The sequence below is a fragment of the Loxodonta africana genome, chromosome 3, assembly GCF_030014295.1.
Source record: "Loxodonta africana isolate mLoxAfr1 chromosome 3, mLoxAfr1.hap2, whole genome shotgun sequence".
In the NCBI taxonomy this organism is placed as follows: domain Eukaryota; kingdom Metazoa; phylum Chordata; class Mammalia; order Proboscidea; family Elephantidae; genus Loxodonta; species Loxodonta africana.
The window spans coordinates 103,749,830-103,775,980 of NC_087344.1; the positions used below are offsets into that span (position 1 = coordinate 103,749,830).

Genomic DNA, 26,151 nt, shown 5'->3' on the forward strand with positions numbered 1-26,151 from the left:
TGTGTCAATCCATCTCGTTGAGGGTCTTCCTCTTTTTTGCTGACCCTCTACTTTACCAAGCATGATCTCCTTCTCCAGGGACTGATCTCTCCTGATAACATGTCCAAAGTACATGAGATGAAGTCTCACCATTCTCTCTTCCAAGAAGCACTCTGGCTATACTTCTTCCAAGACAGATTTGCTTGTTCTGAAGTAGTAAGAGGGCTTAAGTGACTCCTACCCAGGCTGAGAACATCTAGCTCCTCTACATGATGCCCAAGCCTACTAAGTGCCCCTCAGGAATGTAAAACTGAGTCAAGTAAGCTACTCTGCTCTTACAAGAAGGAATCCTAGGGCTTTTAACCTTGGGCCTCTTTGAGAGGACTGGAGTGGCTACATTGTCTTAACCCATACCTTAAAGGAACTGGTGGTGCTCCCTGTTGACCTTCCAGGAATTGTGTGTGTTGGGTTCTGCAAAGCTACCATTTTGAAAGACTCCAAGAGGTTCAGTCCACATGATACAATGCAAATGGTGCTCCCAGGAGTTGTGCAATGTAGCAGTCCCAAAGGACATACAGGAATCTCCCGCTTTGCACCACTTCGCTTTTACGAAAGACCTACATTAGTACCTGTTTTTGCTAATCGAGAGAAATCTGAAGATTTTCCCTGTAAGAAAAAAGGTTAAAAGTGGAAACGGTGTTCAGCATTTGTTTTGCAGTGAGCAGTTAAAGAGGCAGCGGGCACCTGGAGTAGTGTCACCAAGCTTCCTCTCTGGGAACTATTCAGGTATCTCAGCATCAAGCCACCATAGCTTTGAACTGTGTCTGTGAGCATCAGTGCTTTATCTAGATTTATTTTGTGCATCCATTAACAAGACGTGTTCTAAGGTATCAGAAAAGTCTAAGAGAGCACAAAAGGTTTTTAAGTGTTATTTGGAATGATTTGGTAGGTTATTTTTTGGGTCTGGGAATGCTCAAAAAATTTTCCCATATAAATTAATGGTAATTGCTTCTTTATGCCATTTTGGCTTACAAAAGGTTTCACAGGAATGCTCTATGTCTTGGTTATCTAGTGCTGTTTGCTATAACAGAGATACCACAAGTGGATGGCTTTAACAAAGAGAAGTTTATTTTCTCACAGTAAAGCAGGCTAAAAGTCCAAATTCAGGGCACTGGCTCCAGGGGAAGGCTTTTTCTCTGTCGGCTCTGGAGGAAAGTCCTTGTCCTCAGTCTTCCCATGGTCGAGGAGCTTCTCAGGTGAAGGGACCCTGGGTCCAAAGGACGTGTTCAGCTCCTGGTGCTTTCTTGGTGGTATAGGGTCCCCAGCTCTCTGCTTGCTTCCCTTTCATCTCTTGAGAGATAAAAGGTGGTGCAGTCCCCATTCCAGGGAAACCCTTTACCTGGGATCAGGGAAGTGACCTGAGTAAGGGTGGTGTTACAATCCCACCCTAATCCTCTTAACATAAAATTACGATCGCAAAATGGAGGACAACCACAGAATACTGGGAATCATGGCCTTACCAAGTTGACATACACATTTTTAGGGGGCTAATTCAATCCAGGACACTGTACTTTCAGGTAGTAGGAAAAACCTGTACTAGAAACCCTCTCTCCCAAATTAAGATAGTCACTGGGGGGCTCAGCTAGCAAAACAACTGCTTTGACATCCTTGGAAAGCTGTATGGACTGAGTGCCAATTATCTGGGGAAGATGTTTTCAAGACATCTTCACGTGCCTACGCTGCTTTTGCAGGGGAACTTGTAGTGTCCACTGCAGAATCAAGTACGGCACACTCTGTCACTCTTCTCATTTTTGCTTATTTTAATTTCCTTTTCTCTCCTCTTCCTCCTTCTTCTTCTTCCTAGATGAATACCCTTTCTCTCATTTCTACGGCAACCAAATTCATAAAATGGTTTTATAACTGCCATCCAACTGTTAAATCCTGAGTAATTCAGGACACGTTTTTCCATATCTTCTGACTCAGTGGAGACGCTTTTATAATCTTTGGAGATAAACTACTTGCTGAGCAGCTTTTGGGGAAAATGTGGCTGCCACTGTCTTCATCCTAGACAAACAAGCATCCTTCATGAACATTTAATCCCACTTGTGCTGGAGACTGGATTTTCATTGCTGCTGTTATCCTTTTTCTATATTTTCAATGTACAGTTCAAATTCTACTTTGTTACCCTAGCTAAGACAGCCTTATTGCTTGCTTAGAGTTACTTGTTCTTTAATAACATCTTGATGTTCCTTCACTAATTTACTTGTTTCTGAAAACCAACCATCTTTTATTTCCTTGAAGGTGCCTGCAGAATGCATTTCTCAAATTCATTATGGTACAAAATCTCACAATGACTGTTGCTTTAGAGCCTATTATACCACCACAGTAGTCAAAGCAGGCTGGTAGAACAATACATACACCAACGGGACAGAATTGAGAATCCAGATATAAATTCATCCACCTATGAGCAGCTGATACTTGACAAAGGCCCAAAGTCTGTTAAATGGGGAAAGATCCATACCTCACACCATGCACAAAAATTAACTCAAAGTGGATCAAAGACCTAAATATAAAATCTAAAACAGTAGAGATCATGGAAGAAAAAATAGGGGGAAAACACTAGGAGCCCTAATACACAGCATAAACAGTATACAAAACATTACTAACAATGCACAAACACCAGAAGAGAAACTAGATAACTGGGAGCTCCTAAAAATCAAACATTTATGCTCATTCAAAGACTTCACCAAAAGAGTAAAAAGTTTACCTACAGACTGGGAAAAAAATTTTGGCTATAACAAATTCAATCGGTGTCTAATCTCTAAAATCTATAAGATACTGCAAAATCTCAACAACAAAAAGACAAATAACCCAGATAAAAAAATGGGCAAAGGATATGAACAGGTACGTCACCAAAAAAGACATTCAGGCAGCTAACAGACACATGAGGAAATGCTCACAATCATTAGCCATTAGAGAAATGCAAATCAAAAGTACAATGAGATACCATCTCACCCCAACAAGGCTAGCATTAATCCAAAAAACACAAAATAATAAATGTCGGAGAGGTTGTGAAGGGACTGGAACACTTATACACTGGTGGTGGGAATATAAAATGGTACAACCACTTCGGAAATCAATTTGGCTCTTTCTTAAAAAGCTAGAAATAGAACTACCATAAAAAAAAACCCCAGTGCCGTCGAGTCAATTCCGACTCATAGCAACCCTATAGGACAGAGTATAACTACCATACGATCCAGAAATCCCACTCCTTCAAATATATCCTAGAGAATAAGAGCCTTCACACGAATAGATATATGCACACCATGTTCATTGCAGCACTGCTTACAATAGCAAGAAGATGGAAACAACCAAGGTGCCCATCAACGGATGAACGGATAAACAAATTATGGTATGCTCACACAATGGAATACTATGAAACAATAAAGAACAACGATGAATCCGTGAAACATCTCATAACATGGAGGAATCTGGAAGGCATTATGGTGAGTGAAATTAGTTACAAAAGGACAAATATTATATGAGACCAGTATTATAAGAACTTAAGAAAAGGTTTAAACACAGAAGAAAGCTTTCTTTGACAGTTACGAGGGTGGGGAGGGAGAGCGGTATTCACTAATTACATAGCAGACAAGAATTATTTTAGGTGAAGGGAAGGACAACACACAATACAGGGGAAGTCAGCACAACAGGACTAATCCAAAAGCTAAGAAGTTTCCTGAATACAACCAAACCCTTTGAGGGACAGAGTAGCAGGGGTGGGGGTCTGGGGACCATGGTTTCAGGGAACATCTAGGTCAAACGGCATAACAAAGTATATTAAGAAAATGTTCTGAATCCCACTTTGGTGAGTGGCGTCTGGAATCTTAAAACCTAGCAAGTGGCCATCTAAGATGCATCAATTGGCCTCAACCCACCTGGAGGAAAGGAGAATGAAGAACACCAAGGACACAAGGAAAATATGACCCCAAGATAAAGAAAGGGCCACATAAACCAGAGACTCCATCAGCCTGAGACCGGAACAACTAGATGGTGCCCAGCTACCACTGATGACTGCCCTGACAGGGAACACAACAGAGAATCCCTGACAGAGCAGGAGGAAAGTGGGACGCAGACCTCAAATTCTAGTAAAAAGGCCAGACTTAATGGTCTGACTGAGACTGAATGGATCCCAGAGGTCATGGCCCCCGACCCTCTGTTAGCCCAAAACTAATACTATTCCCGAAGTCAGCTCTTTAGACAAAGATTAGACTGGACAATAAGACATAAAATGATACTGGTGTGGAGTATGCTTCTTGGCTCAAACAGACACGTGAGACTATGTGGGCAGCTCCTGTCTGGAGGCAGGGATGAGAAGGCAGAGGGAAAGAGGAGCTGGTTGAATGGACATGGAAGATACAGGGTAGAGAGAAGGAGTGCATTGTCACATTGCAGGGAGATCAACTACGGTCACCTAACAATGTGTGCATAAGTTTTTACATGAGAAAGTGACTTGAACTGTAAACTTTCACTTAAAGCACACACACACACAAAAAAGATTGTTGCTCCCACTTTCAAGTCAGTTAGTGAACAAATCATCAACTTTATAGAATTTTTAAAACTGTAATACGGAGACAGGCCCTAATCAGTGGCTGTCATTACTGTCTTATAGAACATTACTCTTTTCTGGCTAGACAAAACTGGATCAACTCCTTCATCTTATAATGGCCATTGTATGAACCTTCTTGTTCAACAGTAAAGTAAAATTCCAGCATTATCATTTTTCAGCACCTAGTATTTTTTTTTTTTTAGTATTTAAAGTCTCCAAGTTGGTCCTCTAAGATACTTTCAAAAATTGTTGGCCTGGTACACCAAAGAGTTGTCTCAGTCTTGTTTCTTATGATATGTTAAATATAAATTATCTTTTCTCTTGGGAAAGCCACGTGCTAGAAATTCAGGATTTTCCATGCATTTTTCCAATTTGTTTAGAAAAATTTCATTGTAAAATTCAGGGTTCTTTAATTTCCTACAAAGACAAGGTTCATGTTATTTAAAAGAACTTCAGCGAAAATAAAATCCATAGGAGGGATGTATCTATTAGTTATGCTCTTAACTTCTTCAATATCAAGCAATGATGTGTAATATGACTTTCAAATCTATAATTCTGATCCAGTCCTGGGTTTTCCCTATCTTGACCACTTTCAATTATCTTCCATTCTTAACTTCAAATTTATCTTCATCATTTTCTCTATATAAAGTGCCTCAGGTGTATTCTGAGGGGAGCGCTAAAGGAACAAAAGAAACTGTCATTAAATTGTTGGTTCTAACTGACAATTATTGATACAGGTGGTTAGCAAATATTAACTCAGCTGCTACTGTGCCATTCTAGATCTGGAAGAAGGGGAAGTAAGGGAGAGAAGTGATTTCTTTCTTTTTTGTGAAAATACACACAGCAAAACGTAAACCAATTCAACAATTTCTACATGTACAATTTACTGATACTGATTACCATCTCCAAGTTGTACAACATTTTCACTATCCTTTTTCAAATTATTCCACTACCATTAACATAAACTCACTGCTTTCTAAGCTTCTCATCTAACCTTTTGAGTTCCTCTTGCCAATTTGATCACATATAGGTATTTCTTTAAAACAGCATGATGCTCAAGTCAAACACTCTTTACTAATTTTTTTTTTTTTTTAATTCTTTGGTTTAAAGATCATTTCAGGGGCTTTGTTTTGGTTTAAGGTTTAAAGATTACCTCAGATCATCCAGCCTTAATGGTTCCAGGAAGTGTGGATTCCATGAGAATTTGAAATTATGTTCCATATTTTTCCTCCTTTTGATCAGCATTCTTCTATAGAATTTTTGATCAAAACATTCAGTAATGGTAGCCAGAACCCAGTGATTTCTTAGAGATTCCTTGTCATGCAACCAATGGTGCCTACTGTACTGACTATGTAGACATTATGGGTATAAGTGGAAGAAGAGATGAAACCCCCTAAAAACCATGATCATGGCCTCTAAAGATCCTGACTTCCTTCCTTTTTGTAACTTCCAATTATTTATCATTTGTCTACCACAGTAAATTACAAATTCCATGGAGACAAAGATGATGTCCATTGTTTACTCTTATAATCCAAGTTGTCTAGCATGGTGCCTCTAGTATGGGAGGTGCCCCCCAAATATTCGATGGATCAATGAATAAACCAAAAAGACTTGGTCCCGTGACCATATATCCCTGGATGTATATGAAATATACCCATCTTTTAGTTCTCCCTTTCACTTCCTCCATGGTTCAAGTTGGTTACATTGCTGAAAAAGTTAATTACCCCAGCCCCTTAACCTTCTGCCACATGTTCTCTATACATTTGTTTTCTTCGCTCCCGGCCTAAGCTGCCAACGCCACAGAAAATAAATGTTACAGCAATACTGAGGGTCAATATTGCAAATGTATGAATTTTCTGGGCCCCTGATGTTTAACCTTTTATGTGTTTCACAAACCATTGCTCAAAATAATGATCTAACCCAATCTCCACTTCCTCCATACTAAAATGAAATTCTTAAACTCAGATTTCTGCTTCACTATCCTAACACCATATACTCAAAGGCCACAGATGAGCTCTTAATTCCTTTCCTAAAAACGGTTACCTGAAAGTTACCTCTAAGAGACTGTGTTTTTATAAAATCTCAATAAACCTGAGGGTTACATGTATATAACAGGGATAAAATCCTCAGGTTTTTCTTTATTTTCACTATAGTTCAACTCATACACAAAAAGGTAAATAGGTCACTGAACCTCTGTTTATCTAAGCTGAGTATTTTGGATGATGTTAACAATAAAATATATTACTAGCTTTTTTTTGAGTGCTTTCTAAGTTCAAGGCACTGCATTTATTACAAACTGTATCTTTAGTCTCCAAAACAACTCTCTGTGGTAAATATAATCTTCATTTTATAGATCACGAAACCTGAAGCACAATAAATAATATAATTTTCCAGGGCTATATAACAAGGGGCACAGTCACAACTTAAACCCAGGTGTGTTTGACTTGTGCTCTTAAACATTACATAATATTTCTCAAAGTGTAATTCACTTACCACTGGCATCAGAATTCCTTGGTGAGACTGTTAAAAATGCAAATTCCTGGACTGCATGCAATGTCTAGTAATCAGAATGTCTCTGGATAGGGCCTAGAAATATGCATTTCCAGGTAATTTTTATGTACATCAAAGGCAATTAAAGAAATTTTCTCCAAAGAAAAAGTGGCCAAGTTAAAAAAAGAAACTGAACAAAATGAAAAAATTGACACTGTCAAAAATTTTAAACAGCTGAAAATCAGTCTCTTTTAAATATTGATTCTCTTTGGTTTCCCTCTTAGCTTTTGCTCACCTACAGGATATAACTATACCTTCATCCTAAGTATCTGATAAAAATTTTCAACTAACTCAACTTTAGAGACCCTCATTTTAGGCAGAAAGTGATCCATAAGTCAATATTCTTGTTGTATGATTGAATACTTAAAATATGGTAAAGAGAAATTTGGACTCACAAAACTGTAATGGAAGCATGCAACCTGAGAATTCTGACCAGTGGTTGTCACAATTATAAACGGTATAGTGTCTTAGTTATCTAGTGCTGCTGTAACAGAAATAATACAAGTAAATGGCTTTAACAAAGAAAAGTTTATTCTCTTATAATCCAGAAGTCCAAATTCAGGGCGTGACCTCCGGGGGAAGGCTTTCTCTGTGGAGTCTGGGGGGAAGGTCCTTGTCATCAATCTTCCCCCGGTCTAGGAGCTTCTCAGCACAGGGACCCTGGGTCCAAAGGACGCATTCTGCTCCTGGCACTGCTTACTTGGTGGTAAGAGGTCCCCTCTAACTCTCTGCTCGCTTCTCTCTTTTATATCTCAAAAGAGCTTAACTTAAGATACAACCTAATTTTGTAGACTGAGTGCTGCCTCATTAACATAACTGCCACTAATCCCACCTCATTAACATCACAGAGGTAGGCTTTACAACACATAGGAAAATCACATCAGATGACAAAATGGTGGACAGTCACACAATACCGGGAATCATGGACTAGCCAAGTTGACACACACTTTTTGGAGGGACACAATTCAATCCATAACATATACATTAAAAAATAAGAAAGAAAAGAAAAACCAACCAACCAACCCAGTTCTAGCATAACTATGATTTTTATTTGGATTAGTACTGAAATCAAAGTTTCACATCTAAAAAAGTTACTTTTCTGACTGTAAAGGAATAAAACGAGTGATTAAAAATAAGCCTTATGTAACAGTAGAGACACTTGTAGAGATGGAACTGTTTTGTATTTTGACCATGCTGGTGGATATGTGAACTTACACGTGTGGTAAAATTGCACAGAACACACACACATGCGCGCGCACACACACACACACGCAAATGAGTACACAGAAAACTGAGGAAGCCTGAGTAATATCAGTAGACTGTGTCAATGCCAATCTCCTGGCTGTGATATTAGACTACAGTTTTGCTAGATGTTACCATGAGAGGAAACTGGGAAAAAGTGATACATGTGATCTCTCTGTATTACTTCTTATAACAGCATGTGAATATACAATTATCTCAAAATAAAAAGTTGAAAGAAAATAAACCTTATAGAAGACAGTCACTATTATTACATTTTCATAGCAGTGCCAGAAGCAGTAGCAAATTACCAAGAGCAAGGAAGGCCAACAGCAGTGAATTATATATTTGCCTTTCACAACATAAAGGATATGGAAGTTCATATAAAGTATTAATATGTACGTGTCTGTTTATAAATGAGCTTTATTGACATGTCATTAACTGCTGTTTTCTGGGGGGGGGGGGGGTGGTGGTGGAATTAAACCTAGAACATGGAGCTGTGTTTTCCTGCTGGGAGAATTTTTATAATATTCTCCAAGTGGATTAACAGGGAGTGATTTCAGGACATATTCATAAGCCAAAAAAACAAAGTGCAAGTGAGTACACACTGTATGACACACACACTAAAAGAGTGCATATTGTAGGAAATACACACTAAAGTAGTTAATGGTAAAGGGGGATGTCATCTGCAACTTCTCAAATAAATAGAAATAAGATAATATAAATGAAACTGCTCATTCTTATAAAAATAAACTTAGGAAAGGTAAACCAGAAACGAATAAATTTGGTTACCTACAGAGAACAGGTAGAAGGAATGGTGGAGGGAGCAACACTTCTCAGTATATACTTTTGAGGTAAAGATTTTAGAACCATGTTAATGTTTGACATAGTAAAAAAAAGAAAAATCAATAACGATAAAGGAAAAAATTAAAATAAAATACAAGCAGAAACCAGAGAATGAAATTTCAAAATAATATAACCATGCAGAAGGGGGTGGGGGAACCAGCAATTTTTGAACACAGTAATTTGTCTACATACCTTCAATCGAAAGACAAAAAGACTGCAAACAAATCTTGAACTCTCAGAATGTTTTTTTTTTTTTACAGTGTATAGAGTGCAGTAATTCTGAAACTATTTTGTGTATGTTGCTTATTCCTTAAGCAAATGTGTAAATACACTGGTGTTAGGAACCAGAGATCTACTGCTTGAGAAGAGATAAAAAATGCAAAGGGGGAAGGCAAGGAAAAACCCTGTATCAGTATGAGCTCACAAATCAAAAAAAAGGCCAACAAGCAGAAGGCCAACTTAATAAACATAGAAGGAAAGGTAGGGTTAGAAAATCACCACTGTGTAACTATGAGAGTAATAATTGACCCAGGCAAGAATCACCAATGTATGCTAAAGCTATTGGATAAAATAGTCTCAAACTACTTCCCAACAAAGTATTAGTTACAAAGGGAAAACTATTAACTTTACAATGGATATACCTGGTAGGCACCACCTTAATCAAATGATTAAAGTATCATCAAGAATACGACAAAATGCCTCCTGATGTAATACACTGAAAAAATGATTTATCTGAATGTCATCTTGAAGAAATATCAGACAAACCTAAGTTGAGGAACATTCTACAACAACAACAACAACAACAAAAACAGCCTGTATTCTTTAAAAAATATCACTGTCATGGAAGACAATGAAAGATTAAAGAACTGTTCCAGATTAAAGGAAACTTAAAACCTATCATGCAATGTGTGATCTGGGACTGTATCCTGGATCAAGGGTAAAAAACTTCAATAAAGGACACTATTAGGAAAATTTGAATAGAGACTGCATATTAGATGATAGTAACTATATCAATGTTAAATTTCCTGGTTTTGATACTTGAATTGTGGCTATATTACAGAATATTCTTGTTCTTAGGAAATGCACACTAAAGTAGTTAGTGGTAAGGGGGGATGTCATCTGTAACTTCTCAAATATTCAGAAAGAAATGTGTATGTGTGTGGGTATACATGTGTGACACAGAGAATGAGAGAAGCACATGTGACAAAATGTTAACAATTCATGAATCTCGGGGAAGGGCCCAGGAGTTCTTCGTAATATTCTAGCAAATTTTCTGTAAATTCAGAATATTTCAAAATCATAAGTTTTAATAAATATTCCAAGTTGTTATCTGTTTAGGGAAGACATCTGAAGATATTTTACCAGTGAGAAATCTTGTTTGCAGTTTTAAAATGTTTTCTCTGTGGACTTGTCCATCTACTTCATAAATTTGTGTTTTTAAGGCTCTCAAAATTTTTGTTTAAATAAATAAAAATTACTTGTAAAAAGAATTTGAGGCATGTTTCTATTTAATTTGTATTTTTACCTCATTTAAAATTTTTTATCAAAATAAGAAAAGGGTATGAGATTCAACTTTTAAATGAACTTTACAATAGAAATAAATTTAAAAAGTAAATAAAATGATATACTGATTATTTCAAGAGAAAACATTTTGCTGAGATTCTTAAAATAATTTATTTTTATTGTTAGACAATATACTTACATTGAAATATTGTGATTAATTATTCACTAGCCTTTACAAACATAGAAATTTATTTAGAAACTTGTTTTATACTCATTTTTACTTTACTTTGATAATTAACATTCAGTTTTTCTACATAAAACAGCAGACTCCATTTGTTCTTCTGGTCTGCTAAGAACGTATTTTAAAGGCATCCTACTTTCTATACCACAGTAACCTTACAGTTTTGTCATAGAAGCTAGCTATTAGATACATGTATAAGTCACGCTGTTAATCATAACACCACAATGTATTCAAATCATTTATTTATGTGTCTGCCTTCCATTCTAGACCATAACCTCCTTGTTATAGACTGAATGGTATCTCCCCAAAATGTGTGCCAAATTGGCTAGGCCATGATTCCCAATATTGTGTGACTGTCCACCATTCAGTCATCTGATGTGATTTTCCTGTGTTGTAAATCCTACTGCTGTGATGTTAAGGAGACAGGATTAGAGGCAGTTATGTTAATGAGGCAGAACTCAATCTACAAGATTATGTTGTATCTTAAGTCAATCTCTTTTGAGATATAAAAGAGAAGACAGCAGAGAGATGGAGGAACTTTCTATTGCCAAGAATGAAGAACCAGGAGAAGAGCCTGTCCTTTGGACCCAGGGTCCCTTCAATGAAAAGCTCCTAGACCAGGGGAAGATTGATGACAAGGACCTTCTCCCAGAGCTGACAGAGAGAGAAAGCCTTCCCCTGGAGCTGGCACCCTGAATTCAGATTTCTAGCCTCCTAGACTATGACAGAATAAATTTCTCTTTGTTAAAGCCATCCACTTGTGGTATTTCTGTTGTAGCAGCACTAGATAACTAAGACAGGGTACAACAATTGCTGAAGGGATATCAAATGAGATCTCTTTGAGAAACTCTTCCCTACATCCTGATTATACTCTAAATGGCATTCAGTTTCTGTATCTTTTAACCCAGACTACTCATTACTGATTTAATACTATTACATGGCAACTGATTTAATACTACTTCATGGCAACTAGCAACACTAATACTACAGCTACATTATGAAATCAATAGACTTGTACCTTGACCTGGGGTTATACTCACAATTAACACTACATAGGGAAAAATGCATTGGGAGTTCTGCACAAATGATTTAAAAAACTTTTGAAACATAACCCATCTCTAAGTTGGGGAAGGTATATGACAACATAAGACCATAAGCTCCTAGTGGGTAGAAACTTCCTGATGGCATAGTACGTGTACACAGAAAATACAGCTAGAATGGTAAATACGCTGAACATATGAACTACTAGGAATATTCAACCTTCTTTTCTGCTTAATTCAATCCTTCTGGATAATCACGCAATACTTAATTCAATTCCTATCTACCTTCTGGTAGACACTAACGTTCTTTCCAGAATGCATGTGTAGTAGCTTTCTGCAGATAATGCTTCACTCAAAGGCACCATTGGCAGGCCAATATGAAAATGCTTTGTTGCTGGACAGGTAAGCCTTTCAAGTTCCCCCAGCATCCTTACTCGACTAGCTTCTCTGTGCTCCCAGCTCTGCCTTGAACCAGCTATTTGTTAGCCATTAAGTCCCCATAAAACGCACTTCTCTATCCATGTAAATCTGAAAAGGGTATTTTCCTCAGCTTCACCTTAAGATGATCACAGAACACCGTCGGAGACTTTGACTTGCTTACATTGGCTGTGTTGTTAGGAGGGACTGATTGCTGGAGAAGAATATCATGTTTGGTAAAGTGGAGGGTCAGCAAAGGCAAGAAAAACCCTCAATGAAATGGACTGACACAATGGCCACAACAAGGGACTCAAACACCAACAGTCATGAAGATAGCGCTAGACTGGGGCACCATCTCGTTCTGTTATACATGGGGTCTCCGCGTGTCAGAGCTGACTTCATGGCAACTAGCAACAACATATTACCATTATATGAGCGCTACAAAACACATTACAAAATAAGGTATTTTACTTCTTTAAGAAGGACTACAACTCAGGTGTATATTATTTATTATATCTATAGAGAAATGATTTCTCCAAGTTGTCATATTTCACAACCATGAACCTTTTCTTGCAAGACACACATGTGTATTATTTCAAAATGAATAAACTTACTCATCATTGTTGTTTGTTGTAGATTCCTTTCTTTTAGTCATTCTGGAATTGAGGTTATTCAATTTTTCCCTCTTTCCTATACATTGTATAATAAAGAGAAGAACACAAAGTTAAGAAGAAATTCTCAAATTTTAAACAGAATTTAGATTGCCAAATTTTAAATAGAAAGTAAGAGTGACCAAATGAAAGGAAGGTAGGAAAAGAAAAAGTGTCCTGAAATTTCAAATGGGAAAAACTTTTTCCCTATTCTGACAAACTTTTCAATAGCTGTTTTTTTTCTAATACCCATTTTCCTAATTTTTACGTAAAATGACATAACACAGAAAAAACAATTTTTTGGTTAGAATTACCATTGGAATTTGGCATATTAAAGAGAAAATTAGAGAAACCAATTTGATAATATAATTAGTTTAAAATGCATTAACTAGATAAAAAAATTTTTTTTAGATAAAAATATTTTAAGGAAAGATTATCATATGAAAGCTTTTACTTTTCATTATTTTATCCTATTTTTTTTCTCAAAGCAGCAACAATGGATTGCTGATACTAATACCTAGAAAATGGTGAGTTTCTAATGATATCACAGTAAAATAAAGCTGATTTTAGGAGAAAAAGAATCTGACTCTTTAAATGCCTATTTCTTTAGTAGATCCTTGGAGAGATGTTTAGTGTCTACCAAAATACATAATTCATTAAAGTATTTATTTAAGGTAGTAATATGAGAAATAAATTGTTAGATTCCATTTAAAATGCTGTAGAGTTATTTCAGGCCATGGTTTATATAAACTTTCATAAGTTTCACAGATCCACAGAGGCACAAGTGAAGACACGATGTAACTTAATCATAACCCCTCTCAAATGTCTGCTGGTGAAATGTAAGTTTGATTTTACAGCTCCAGTAGCATATTACGCTTTCACCTACTAGTGCTCAAATAGATAATTGTTTATGAGCTTTTATGACTACTTAGTTGGTTGTTCTATACTTTAAACATGTTCGACATTTAGTAAGCAGGTTGTTACAGACTGAATTGTGTCCCCCGCAAAATATGTGCTGTAAATCCTAACCTCTATACCTGTGATTATAATCCCATTTGGAATGGGCTTCTTTGTTATGTTAATGACATAGTATTAGTGTAGGATATGTCTTCAGTCAATCCCTTTTGAGATATAAAAAGAGCAGATTAAGTAAGGAAGCACATTTGGGGGTTGATGCCAAGCCACATGCAGATCTCCAAGAAATCATGAAACAGAAGCTGAAAGAACAAGGACCTTCTCCCAGACCTGACAGAGAGAAAAAACCTTCCCCTAGAGTTGCCCTGAATTCGGACTTCTAGTCTCCTAAAAAAAAAGAAACCAGTGCCGTCAAGTCGATTCCGCTCCTAGACTGTGAGAAAATACGTTTCTGTTTTCCCACTTGTAGTATTTCTGTTATAGCAACACAAGATAACTAAGACACAAGTATTTGAAGACACGTATTAGTACAGATAGAGACTCTCAGTGGCTTACCTATACTGGCTCTTGAAGAATAAACAAGCAAATAAGTAAATAATCTAAACTCTTTACTACTAATGAAAACCAGCAGGGAGAGACCATTTTTTAAAAAGTACTTATGGTAACACTCTCCTACAGTAAAAATTTTTATATAGTTCTACCTGTTTAACAACTGACACAAGAAATATTATTCACTTAATGTTCTCATTGTTTTTCTAAAATTTTTTTTGATACAAATGGATTTATTGATTTTAGAGAGCTTTGGGGAAAAATCATGAAATGCTAGCTCAGCACTCTATTTTCCAATAGAAATATGTGAGCCACTTATATAGTTTTAAATTTTCTAGTAGCGAGATTAAAAAGGAAAAAACAAACAGGTAAGCTAAATTTTAATAATATATTATTTAGCCCAATATAAAAACACTATCATTTAATTTAAACATGTAATCAGTATGTCATTGATTGAATTGTATCCCCCAAAAATGTGTGTTACAAATCTTAAACTTTATGCCTATGGTTATAATCGCATTCGGGAATGGGTTGTCTTTGTTATGTGAATGAGGCAGGATTAGCATCAAACTCTTTTGAGATATAAAAAGAGATTAAACAATTGAGCAGAAGGAGAGATGGGGTAAAACAGATGCCAAGACACATGGAGAATTCCAAGCATCTGGGAAGCAGAAGCTGAAGACACAATGACCTTGCTACAGAGCCGAGAAAGAAAAAGCCTTCCCCTAGAGTTGGTGCTCTGAATTCAAACTTCTAGCCTCCTAAACTGTGAGAAAATAAATTTCTGTTTGTTAAAGCCATCCACTGTGGTACTTCTGTTATAGCAGCACTTGATAACTAATACACAATATAATGAGATAAATTACATTCTTTTTTTCATACTAAGTCTTTGAAATACGGTGTATTTTATACTTACAGTATATCTCAATTTGGACTAGTCACATTTCAAATGCTTAATGGCCACATGTATTGGAGAATATGGAAACCCTGGTGGCGTAGTGGTTAAGTGCTACGGCTGCTAACCCAAGGGTCGGCAGTTCGAATCTACCAGGCGCTCCTTGGAAACTCCATGGGGCAGTTCTACTCTGTCCTATAGGGTTGCTATGAGTTGGAATCGACTTGACGGCACTGGGTTTGGTTTTTGGTTTACTGGAGAATATAGCTCTAGATGATAATGCAGGGGGTCCAATACTTTCAGATGAAACTAAATACACAGGCAACATTAAGGCAATTTAATTAAAAAAAAAATGTAACTTATGAACATACTAAGAAATATATCATTGTCTGGAACAGACTTTCCAATGCCAGTTTACCTTTTTCCCTTCATTTAATTTTTATTCCTTTACTTTTACTTGCTTCTATAACTAGAGGATGGAGCCCTGGTGGCGCAGTGGTTAAGCGTTCATCTGCTAACCAGAAGGTCAGCAATTCAAATCCACCAGCTGCTCCTTGGAAATCCTATGCTGCGGTTACTCTGTCCTCTAGGGTCGCTATATTGGAATATACTTGACAGCAACAGGCTTGTCTATTACTAGAGGAAAATCTTATTTGAAAGCACATTTTCTATTCTCTGATAGTTAAAATTTCACTGAGTAAATTGGTTCAGAAATTAATAATGATTTCCCTCATTGCTACACTTTACATTATATCTTTCTTCCTCAAAAAAATTGTATCACAATTAAAATGTCACCTCAAAATACAATTTAATGCCAGAAAGAAAAACTCAAGATTTAAAAATTTTGTTAAAGCACTCATAATTGCTCTTGTTTGTTAACTTTTCATTATTTTTCTGCATCCTTAAGTTCCAAACAAATAAATTAATATGGCTAAAAGTTTATTTAATAAAGGACAGAGGAGAAAAAGAGCAATATTTTATTTATTGATTTTAGAGAACTCTGGGGAAAAAATTCTATTAAAAGCTGTCTCTAAAAAAAAATCAAGTTGAAATGCATCTGTTTTGTAGAAAACCACAAATGAAAACTAAAGTCACACAGTATGCCTGTATATCTGAGAATCTCTGTCTAAAGGTTAATAATAATCTCCTGTATCTTGACAATGCTATCTACTTTCAATAAAGCTCCAAAATTAAATAATAAAGTTATTTTGTTCCTTTAATTTGTTAGTCATTTTTGCATTTCGGCACTAGCAGTCAGCAATATCAGGTTACAAACAGCTCATGATGCTTTATGTGAATTTTCACCAGGCATTCGAGGCTTTTCTAAACATTTTATTATTCTAAGAGTACTCATCAAATATCTCACCCTGCAAAATGTGAACATTAATCTCAATCTTATCACAGAGAAACCTACACTTTTATACACTTTTCAGTTGTTAGATAAGAGGAGTTTTAATGTCTCTAAGACATCTAAGACTTTTTTTTTTGAAGAGTAACACTTGGATCAGTTATCAAAGACTGTTGAATAGTTTAATATATCACTGAAAGAATCTTCTAGCCACTTAATAATTACTTTCTTTCATTTTATTCTACTCCACTATAAAAAAGTAAATAGAGTTATTATATATTAGAGGACTGAGGGGTCTATATGGCCTTTGTCTTGCTAGGTTGTATGTAAGTTAACAAACAGTTATATACTCGACTTCCTTTAAGTATAGTTTCACAAAACATTCAGAATTTGAACTTTCTGGTAAGGCTCCAGGGACCCTCTTCCCTAACTACGGAAGATAGCTTTCAACAGATCATAATGTTTGGAAGCACAATCAATAAGTATGATAATGGCTAACATTTACATAGTATTTATTAGGGCCAGGCACTGTTTTAAACGTGTTATATATATTAACTAATCAATATGTACAACTCTATGAAGTAGTCATTCATTTTCCCATTTTGCAGATGAGAAAATAGAGGCACAGAATGGTTAAGTAACTTGTCCAAGGCCCTAAAGCTAGTAGTGGCAGAGTCAGGATTGAAACCCAGCCAGAGCACAGCCTGGCTACAAAGACTGTGCTCTTAATTATGATGCTATGCTGCTTATTTATTAATAGATGAATGAATTAATATATATTGAACACTTACTACATGTTGGACATTGTTCTGGGTGCTTTTTGTGTATTAATTCATTTAATTATCACAACAACTCTGAGGTAGATATTATTATTTTCCCCATTTTATAGGCAAGGGAATAAAAACACACAATAAAAAAAATCGATTTATAGATATCCTATCTTCTGCCTGAAAAATACAAGGACTATAACACTTTCACACCTATCCGCCCCCCTCATCTAACTTCCATGTTAGGATAGTCCATTTTTTGTTTTTAACTCTGTCAAATTGTCTTTTGCTTTAGAGTTAGTTTGTAATTAGATTTACTAACATGTTTGCTAATTTAGTTTTTCACCATTGCTCTTTTCATTCCACTCCTTTATCTGAAGTTTAATTACCTTCTAACAGAAGTGCCTTCTTTAGTAGTCCTTTCGGTGAGGGCCTATGAATGGTAAACTCCCAGACTTTATCAGAAAGCATTTTTCTTTCATCCTTACTTCCCGAATGAAAAGTCAGCTGTCATTCTTAGTTGGGATTTATTACTTCACTTCCTTCTTGAGTCTATTGATACTGATGAAAAGTCTACTATCAGTCTGTCATTCCTTGTAGATAATAGGTCTTATCTCTGATTGCTTAAGAATTTTTCTCTTAGTCTTTGATGTTTTGCAGTTTTACCATGATATAACTAGGTGTAGATTTGTTTTAATTCATTCTGCTCAGAATAAGCATGCTACTTTAATCTGGAAATACATGCCTCTATTTAATCATGGAAAGCTTATAGTCCTTGTATCTTCGATAATTGCCTCTGTCTCATTCTATTTCCTTCTTGTAGAACTTCTACCTGACATAGTTTGACCTTCTTATTCTATCCATTATTTCTCTTTACTGTTTTATACATTCTCTCTCTCTTTAACTCTCTGTGCTACATTGCTACAGTCTGGGTGGTTTCCTCACAGGTACTGTCCAGTGTATAAGTACTGTATTTAATTATGCCAAATTTGTTGTTTAACCTTCTACTCTCATTGTTAAATAATAACTCTGATGTGTTCTTGGAAGAAGGAGTGGAAAAGATTTACCATTCTTCCTCTTCTCTCAGAAGCATAAGAGTTTGGAGAAATTTGTTAGGGAGTAGGGAAGGGCATCAGTATAATACATAAGTCTCAGTTCTCTTAAAAGTAGAAAGTGAAGAGCTGGAGCCAATCACTCTGTGTTAAGTTAGCTATTTCTGGCCCATTTAGAGTCTAAGTAGAGGGAAGAAGCAGAACCAGATTTCTCTTCCTTTTTATAACCACAAATGAATTTAAATTTAAGAGTAAGCTTCTGTTCATAAAGTTCAAATGTATATAGTACACATAAAAACCTGAGGGAAGGGTATTCCCGATGGAGAGAACTACAAGTGCACCTAAGGCAGGGAGAGCTCAGAATAACTGAATTATAGCAAGAAGGTCAACGTGGCTAAAGACCATAAATATGGGGAAGAGGAGGAGACAATGAGGTAGATGAGGTGATCAAGTATTAGATCATGCATGGCCTTAAAAGTCATGATAAGGTTCTGGGATTTTATTCTAAATATGATAGAAAGTGAGTAGCAAATAATATGCCATTAAAATAAAAATGCTTATTTAAACTATACCTTATATTTTGTACAAAATTTAAGAAGTGGAAATTGTTAATATAGGTTATGACCTCATTTGAAACTTAAATTCCTTCATAAGTCATGTTTTCTTACTTATTTGGAACTTAAGTTACTTTAGAAGAATCAGGCTTTCTTAGTTTTAATATATGTACAAGATGAAGTATTAGGATAAGCAATGTAATGATCACAAAAGACTTCATCTCATACAGAATTCTAGACACTATTCTCCTATTTTGAGACTCTGTATGTGAAGTATACATATTGAAGACTGCATAAAACATATATGTACAGTTTAATAAATAATTATAGAGTAAACCAGTGTAACCATCATGTAGGTCAAGAAGTAGAATACTGTCAGCACCTCAAAAACCCCTGCTGTATGGCTTTTTTAAAAAGAGCTTACTTAGTACTATAATCTGTAATAATTATCCACCTAAATGTCAACTGTGATCACGTGACCAATCTTTTTATGGGCAAAAGGAATATTCCATTTAGTTTATATTTAATTTCCATATGGAAATTGAGCACATATCCACTTAAAATCTATTCACATTTCAGTATAGAGATGTGCAATCTCTATGACATTAATTTTTAATTGTAAAAAAAAGATATCAGGTGCACATAAAACAGAATTATGAACTTGAAAAAATTATATACACCTTCATATGTTTTTGTGAAAGCAAACCTAATAGTAGTAGTTTTAAGATAAAAAGTATTAATTAGATAAAATCAAACCATTCAAAAGTTTAAGATCTCATTATGTGTTTCATTTAAAGAAAATTTGGTAAAGTGAGGAGACTTCTCTGTTTCTCTGTGGTTTATTGTATATCTTTAGCACTCAATAAGTGTTAAAAAATAAAATATGAATTAGCCTAATCACAGCATATTTAAATTACATTTTATTGAATTTGTGCATACTCAAAATTCTGTATGATAAAAACTCATATCACTGATTTATGACCTTTTCAAATATTAATCAAATCTATAAGATCTAGATTATGGTATTTTTAAAAATAGGTATTTTGGCAATAAACTACCAGAGAACAACAAATATGTATGGTCAAAATTAAACTAACAATACTTTAAAATAAAGACTTTTATATTAAATTAGTCTTTCCTCTAATGGAAAATTCCAAAAACCTTTTATCAACACATTCATAATAGTATATAATAAAGAAGGGAATGAAATATAATAAATAAAGCAAGTTATATAAAGATACAGTAAATGTGGATAAAACTAAAATGGACAACATGGCTAAAAATAACATTTAGAACTATCACTCTTAAACTGTAGTGCAGCAGTACCTGAATTATGTGCTCTTTAATTTATGCACATGATGGATAGCTTGTTAAGAGGCATATCTGTAACCATTATAATTGATAGTAGCTGAAGGCAGTCAGGCTATAATTTCTATTTAATAGACAGGATTGCAAAGGAACAAAGTCTGCAGTAGCATTTTTAAAATAAGTGCCTAAAAACTTTACATTTACACCTAAAATATTACCAGCTTTCTAGCTTTTTCTATGTTGAATTCTTTGGGAAGAAAAAATCAGCTGTAGCAACATCTCTATATTATTAAATCAAAATCTTGATTTAACCGATAACTAGAAAAATCTTAAAATAAGTGGAAAAGAATGTTTAACTAACCATTTGATGGTCCATTTCTGCGCTCCTGTTCTTTAGAGCTTATGGGAGAAACACATGGGCTCATCTGACAAGTTCCCGTTATTGGTGAATAAGTTGCAACATTTTTCTTCCTCTGGATTTTTGAAAGACCTAATGACTGGAAATAGACAAAAATTTTGAACAGAAATACCTGTTTAGTTATAGATCTTTAAAAACACTTTTGAGAACTCAGCAAAATCTAAACCAATTTTATTTTCCTTGTTCTTTCTTTTCAGGTTTCAAATATATTCAAATATAACCTTCAAAGCTAACAATATCAAACTATGTAGATAGTTCAGATCTCCACGACAATTAAAGCATCTCAATTTGATAGTTACAAAATTTTAACACTAAAAAAGATATTGTCCAACCACATCCTGACTCTTGCTTTCAACTGAATTTGAAGTATCATTATGAGGCTGGGCCAGGGAACTCTCAGGGGGGCCTATTAACTACGACCCACAAGGAAATTCTAGGATCAGTGCTATCATAAGCCTTTCGAAGTCACCGTGACACAATGTTGTTGCTGTTGTTAGAAACACCAGAAGTGGATACCACAAGAAATACTACAAGTGGATAGCTTTAAGAAAGAAATTTATTTTCTTACAGTCTAGTAGGCTACAAGTCCAAATTCAAGGCATCAGCTCCAGGGGAAGTCTCTCTCTGTGGGTTCTGGAGGAAGGTTCTTGTCATTAATCTTCCCCGGTCGAGAAGCTTCTCTGAGCAGGAACCCTGGGTCCAAGGGATGCGCTTTACTCCTGCCACTGCTTTCTTGGTGGTATGAGGTTCCCCCCTCTCTGCTTGCTTCCCTTTCCTTTTATATCTTTAGAGATATAAGGTGGTGCAGGCCACACCCCAGGGAAACTCCCTTTACATTGGATCACGGATATGACCTGGGTAAGGGTGTTACATCCCACTGTAGTCCTCTTTAATATAATCTAATCTTGCCCCATCAACCACAGGCAGAGATTAGAATTTATAACATATGGGAAAATCACATCAATCACAAAATGGAGGACGACCACACAATACTGGGAATCACGACCTAACCAAGTTGACACACATTTTGGGGGGACACAATTCAATCCATGACAGGAGCCGTTCAGTAGGTACTGACTCATAGAGACCCTGTTTACAACAGAACGAAATACCGCCCAGTCCTGCGCCATCCTTACAATTGTTTTTATGCCTGTGCCCATTGTTGCAGCCGCTGTGTCAATCCATCTCATTGAGGGTCTTCCTTGTTTTTGCTGACCCTCTACTCTACCAAGCACGATGTCTTTCTCCAGGGACTGGTCCCTCCCAATAACATGTCCAAAGTATGTGAGACCAAGTCTTACCATCCTTGCTTCTAATGAGCATTCTGGCTGTACTTCTTCCAAGACAGGTTTGTCTGTTCTTCTGGTAGTCCATGGCTTATTCAGTATTCTTCTCCAACACCATAATTCAAAGGCATCAATTCTTCAGTCTTCCTTATCCACTGTTCACCTTTCACATGCTTATGAGGTGAATGAAAACACCATGGCTTGGGTCAGGCACACCTTAGTCTTCAAGGTGACTTTTGCTTTTCAACACTTCAAAGAGGTCTTTTGCAGCAGACTTGACCATTACAATGCATAGTTTCATTTCTTGACAGCTGCTTCCATGGGTGTTGATTGTGGATCCAAGTAAAATGAAATGCTTGACAACTTCAATCTTTTCTCCATTTACCATGATGCTGCTTTTTGGTCCACTTGTGAGGATTTTTATTTTCTTTATGTTGAGTTGTAATCCATACCGAAGGCTGCAGTCTTTGATCTTCATCAGTAAATGCTTCAAGTCCTCTTCACTTTCAGCAAGCAAGGTTGTTTCATCTGCATATCGCAGGTTGTTATTAAGTCTTCCTCCAATCCTGATGTCCCATTCTTCTTCATATAGTCCAGCTTCTTAGATTATCTGCTTAGCATACAGACTAAGTATGGTGAAAGGATACAACCCTGGCACACATCTTTCCTGACTTTAAACCACGCAGTACCCCCTTGTTCTGTGTTAACTGCCTCTTGGTCTATGTACAGCTTCCTTTTGAGCACAATGAAGTGTTCTGGGATTCCCATTCTTCACAATGTTATCCATAATTTTTTAAGATCCACACAGTCGAATGCCTTTGCACAGTCAATAAAACACAGGTAAACATCCTTCTGGTATTCTCTGCTTTCAGCCAGGATCCATCTCACATCAGCAATGATATCCCTGGTTCCACATCTTCTTCTGAATTTCTGGCAGTTGCCTGTCGATATACTGCTGCATCTGCTTTTGAGTGATCTTCAGCAAAACTTCGCTTGCGTGTGATATTAATGATTTTGTTCAGTAATTTCCGCATTCGGTTGGATCGCCTTTCTTGGGAATAGGCAAAAATACGGACCTCTTCCAGTCAGCTGGCCAGGTACCTGTCTTCCAAACTTTTTGGCATAGACAAGTGAGCACTTCCAGTGCTGCATCCGCTTGTTGAAACGTTTTAGTTGGTATTCCGTCAACTCCTGGAGCCTTGTTTTTCACCAATGCTTTCAGCGCAGCTTGGACCTCTTCCTTCAGAAGCATAGGTTCTTGATCATATGCTGCTTCCTGAAATGGTTGAATGTCGCCAACAGCTTACCTTAATGATACACAATAGCTTATCTTAAATGACAACCAAAATAATGTACAAATAACTGAGCCTGGTATTTAATAAGGCCTTTGAGAACTTGGCCTATCCTATAAAAATCTTCTCTGCAGCTTCCTTCTCCTTGCTCCTGTAAACCTTACGTATAACTTTTATTGCAGTTAACATATTTCAATAATTTTATACATTTCTGTCTGCCTCACTAGATTCTGAATACCTTAAAATAAATATAAGTTCTCCATCTTTGTAACCAGAACTAAGAAATGTTTGATGAATGAATGACTTAAAAGGAACAGTACAGTAAACTTGGCAAAGTCACTCTGTTCAGAATATATTCATTTGTTCATTAGTTTATTCATCCAATATTAACTGGCACCTAGTGTCTAAGTCACCAGGCTATGCATATTTGTGCCTCAGCTCATGTTGTGATGCAGTGGAACGCACTCCTTATCTTCCCAGAGACCTGGTCTTTCTTTAGGTTAGGCCTCCTTCTTGATGTGCTGACTCCAAACGACTGTTATCACACTGTTCATTGCTCTCTCTTCTGAATTCCTCCAAAACTTATTTTCCATGCTTATTGGTCACCCAGCATTTGTTAACTACCATGCATGAAGAAATATAACAAAATGTCCTAGTCTCAGGGAGCTTAAAAGTTAAATAGGAGAGAGGAGGTCTTAAGGAACTCCACATGTAACAGAAATTCAAAGCAGAGAGAAAAATCAAAGCAGGCTACGGTTATCTGTTATAGAGAGAGGATGCTTGTAAGGGAGGGGGTGACAGATGAAATCTAGAGGTAGAACAGAGAGCATAGGTTGGATCTGGGTGATTAAGGAAAGGTCTGGAGGCTCATGATATATTGCTTTAGCTTAGGTGTTAGGTGCTGTCAAGTAGATTTTTGACTCATAGTGACCACATGTGATCGAGCAGAACTGCCCCATAGGGTTTTCTAGGCTGTAATCTTTATGGGATCAGATAGCCAGGTCTTTCTCCTATGGAGCTGCTAGGTGGGTTTGAACTGTGAACCCTTCAGTTAGCAGCTGAGTACTTAACCATTGTGCGACCGGGACTCCTTTTTAGCCTGGAAGTAAACTTGAAATAGCTACATAATTTTGCATGGTCAACCATCCTTTATTTTTAAGACACTCATGAAAGAAATAGTGACTTTGTCACCTTTTTCAATAATTTTGGTATTAGTTTCAGAAACTATAGCATCAAAAACATATAAGTAAAATCTTTTACAGGTAAGATTTTAAATGATAAATACTTCTTTGTATTGGGGAACAAAAGACATTCACTCTTTATTTTATGTGTCCATAGTAGCCATAAATATAACCAATATATTATTAAAAAATCAAACTATAATACCAAGTTATAGCTCTAAAGCAATGTCTTTTTTGTAGGGTGAAAGGGTTTTAAGTCTCTTTATCAGGTGGTTACTATTACCTCTCCATCTTGAGTTTTCACCTGTTTATATGTATTCGGTCATAAACCATGACATTTATCCAATCCCTACCCTACTTTTCCAAGAATTTATTGCTTAGAACTCTCACTGTGTATGTACATGAAAGTCACTACCCTAATGTACATTTATGTCGATCTGTTTTGCTATTTTCACGAAAAAATTATTTTATCCAATTGCCAAATGTCTAAACACTGCAACTGCAGATCATACATTTCTCCTTGAAAACAATTTTCTAGCTTTCCTTAAAAAAAAAAAAAAAACAACCAAAAACCCTGTGTGTGTGTGTGTGTGTATTTTATTTGCCTCACCTTAAATATCCTGAGGCTTCTCTTTTTCTTCTTTTTTTGGTTTTTGGTATTACTTCAAAAGAAAAATGTCTGTCTATAGCTATTATACATATATGGGAAAATTAAAATATACCTTTGCCTATATAAATGACCTCAGAAACAAGCTACCTGGGGGGAAAAAACCCCAAAACCAAACCAGGTACCATGGAGTCAATATGATTCACGGTGACTGCTGTATTTCAGAGCAGAACTGCCCTCCATAGGGTTTTCATGGCTGTGACCTTTCTGAAGCAGATCACCAGGGCTTTCTTTCAAGGCGCCTCTGAGTGAGTCTGAACTGCCTGGAGTTAGGCTAGGGGCACAGTCCTCTACTGCCATCACTTCAGACACCAACAGCAAGTTCAGAGGTCCCCAGGCCACCTTCACTTCTGACAAGCTAGCAAAAAATTCTAACTACCTCCTCAGGACACCAGCTGCAAGCTTGGGGGTGCCTATGCCATGCTCACTTCTGACCAGCTGCCTCCAAATTCAGGGATTCCCACTACTCCCTTAGGTTCAATAATTGCTAGAACAATTCACAGGACTCAAGAAAGCCCTATACTTCTTATTAGTTTTATTATAGCAAAAGGATACAAATTAGAACCAGCCAAAGGGAGAGATGCAAAGGGTAAGGTCTAGGAAGGTCCCAAATGCAAAGGTTCTGTGTCCCTGGAGATGCATCACCCTCCTAGTACCTTGATGAATGCAGAGTATTATCAATCACATGAACTCCCCCAAAACTCACTGAGGCTTCATTACACAAACATGACTGACTGAACCACTGGTTATGATTCACTGGTCAAATGTCCAGCACTCCTCTACTCCCTAGAAGTCAGGCTGATATCATATGGCTCAAAGTTTCAAACCTCTAATTACATGGTCTT

General features: G+C 36.4%; 1 protein-coding gene across 4 annotated transcripts in view; it reads right to left on the reverse strand.

Moving 5' to 3' along the window:
- The window catches only part of ITGB3BP (integrin subunit beta 3 binding protein), an 89,933-nt gene that overhangs the window by 17,048 nt on the left and 46,734 nt on the right, over positions 1-26,151 (reverse strand). For all 4 annotated transcript variants that reach the window (XM_064282091.1, XM_064282089.1, XM_023549514.2 and 1 more), the window contains exons 3-4: positions 20,824-20,959; positions 13,039-13,114 (exon numbers count right to left, since the gene is read on the reverse strand). In XM_064282091.1, coding sequence (XP_064138161.1) covers positions 13,039-13,114; positions 20,824-20,959 — 212 coding nt within the window. The remainder of the gene's footprint in view (positions 1-13,038; positions 13,115-20,823; positions 20,960-26,151) is intronic.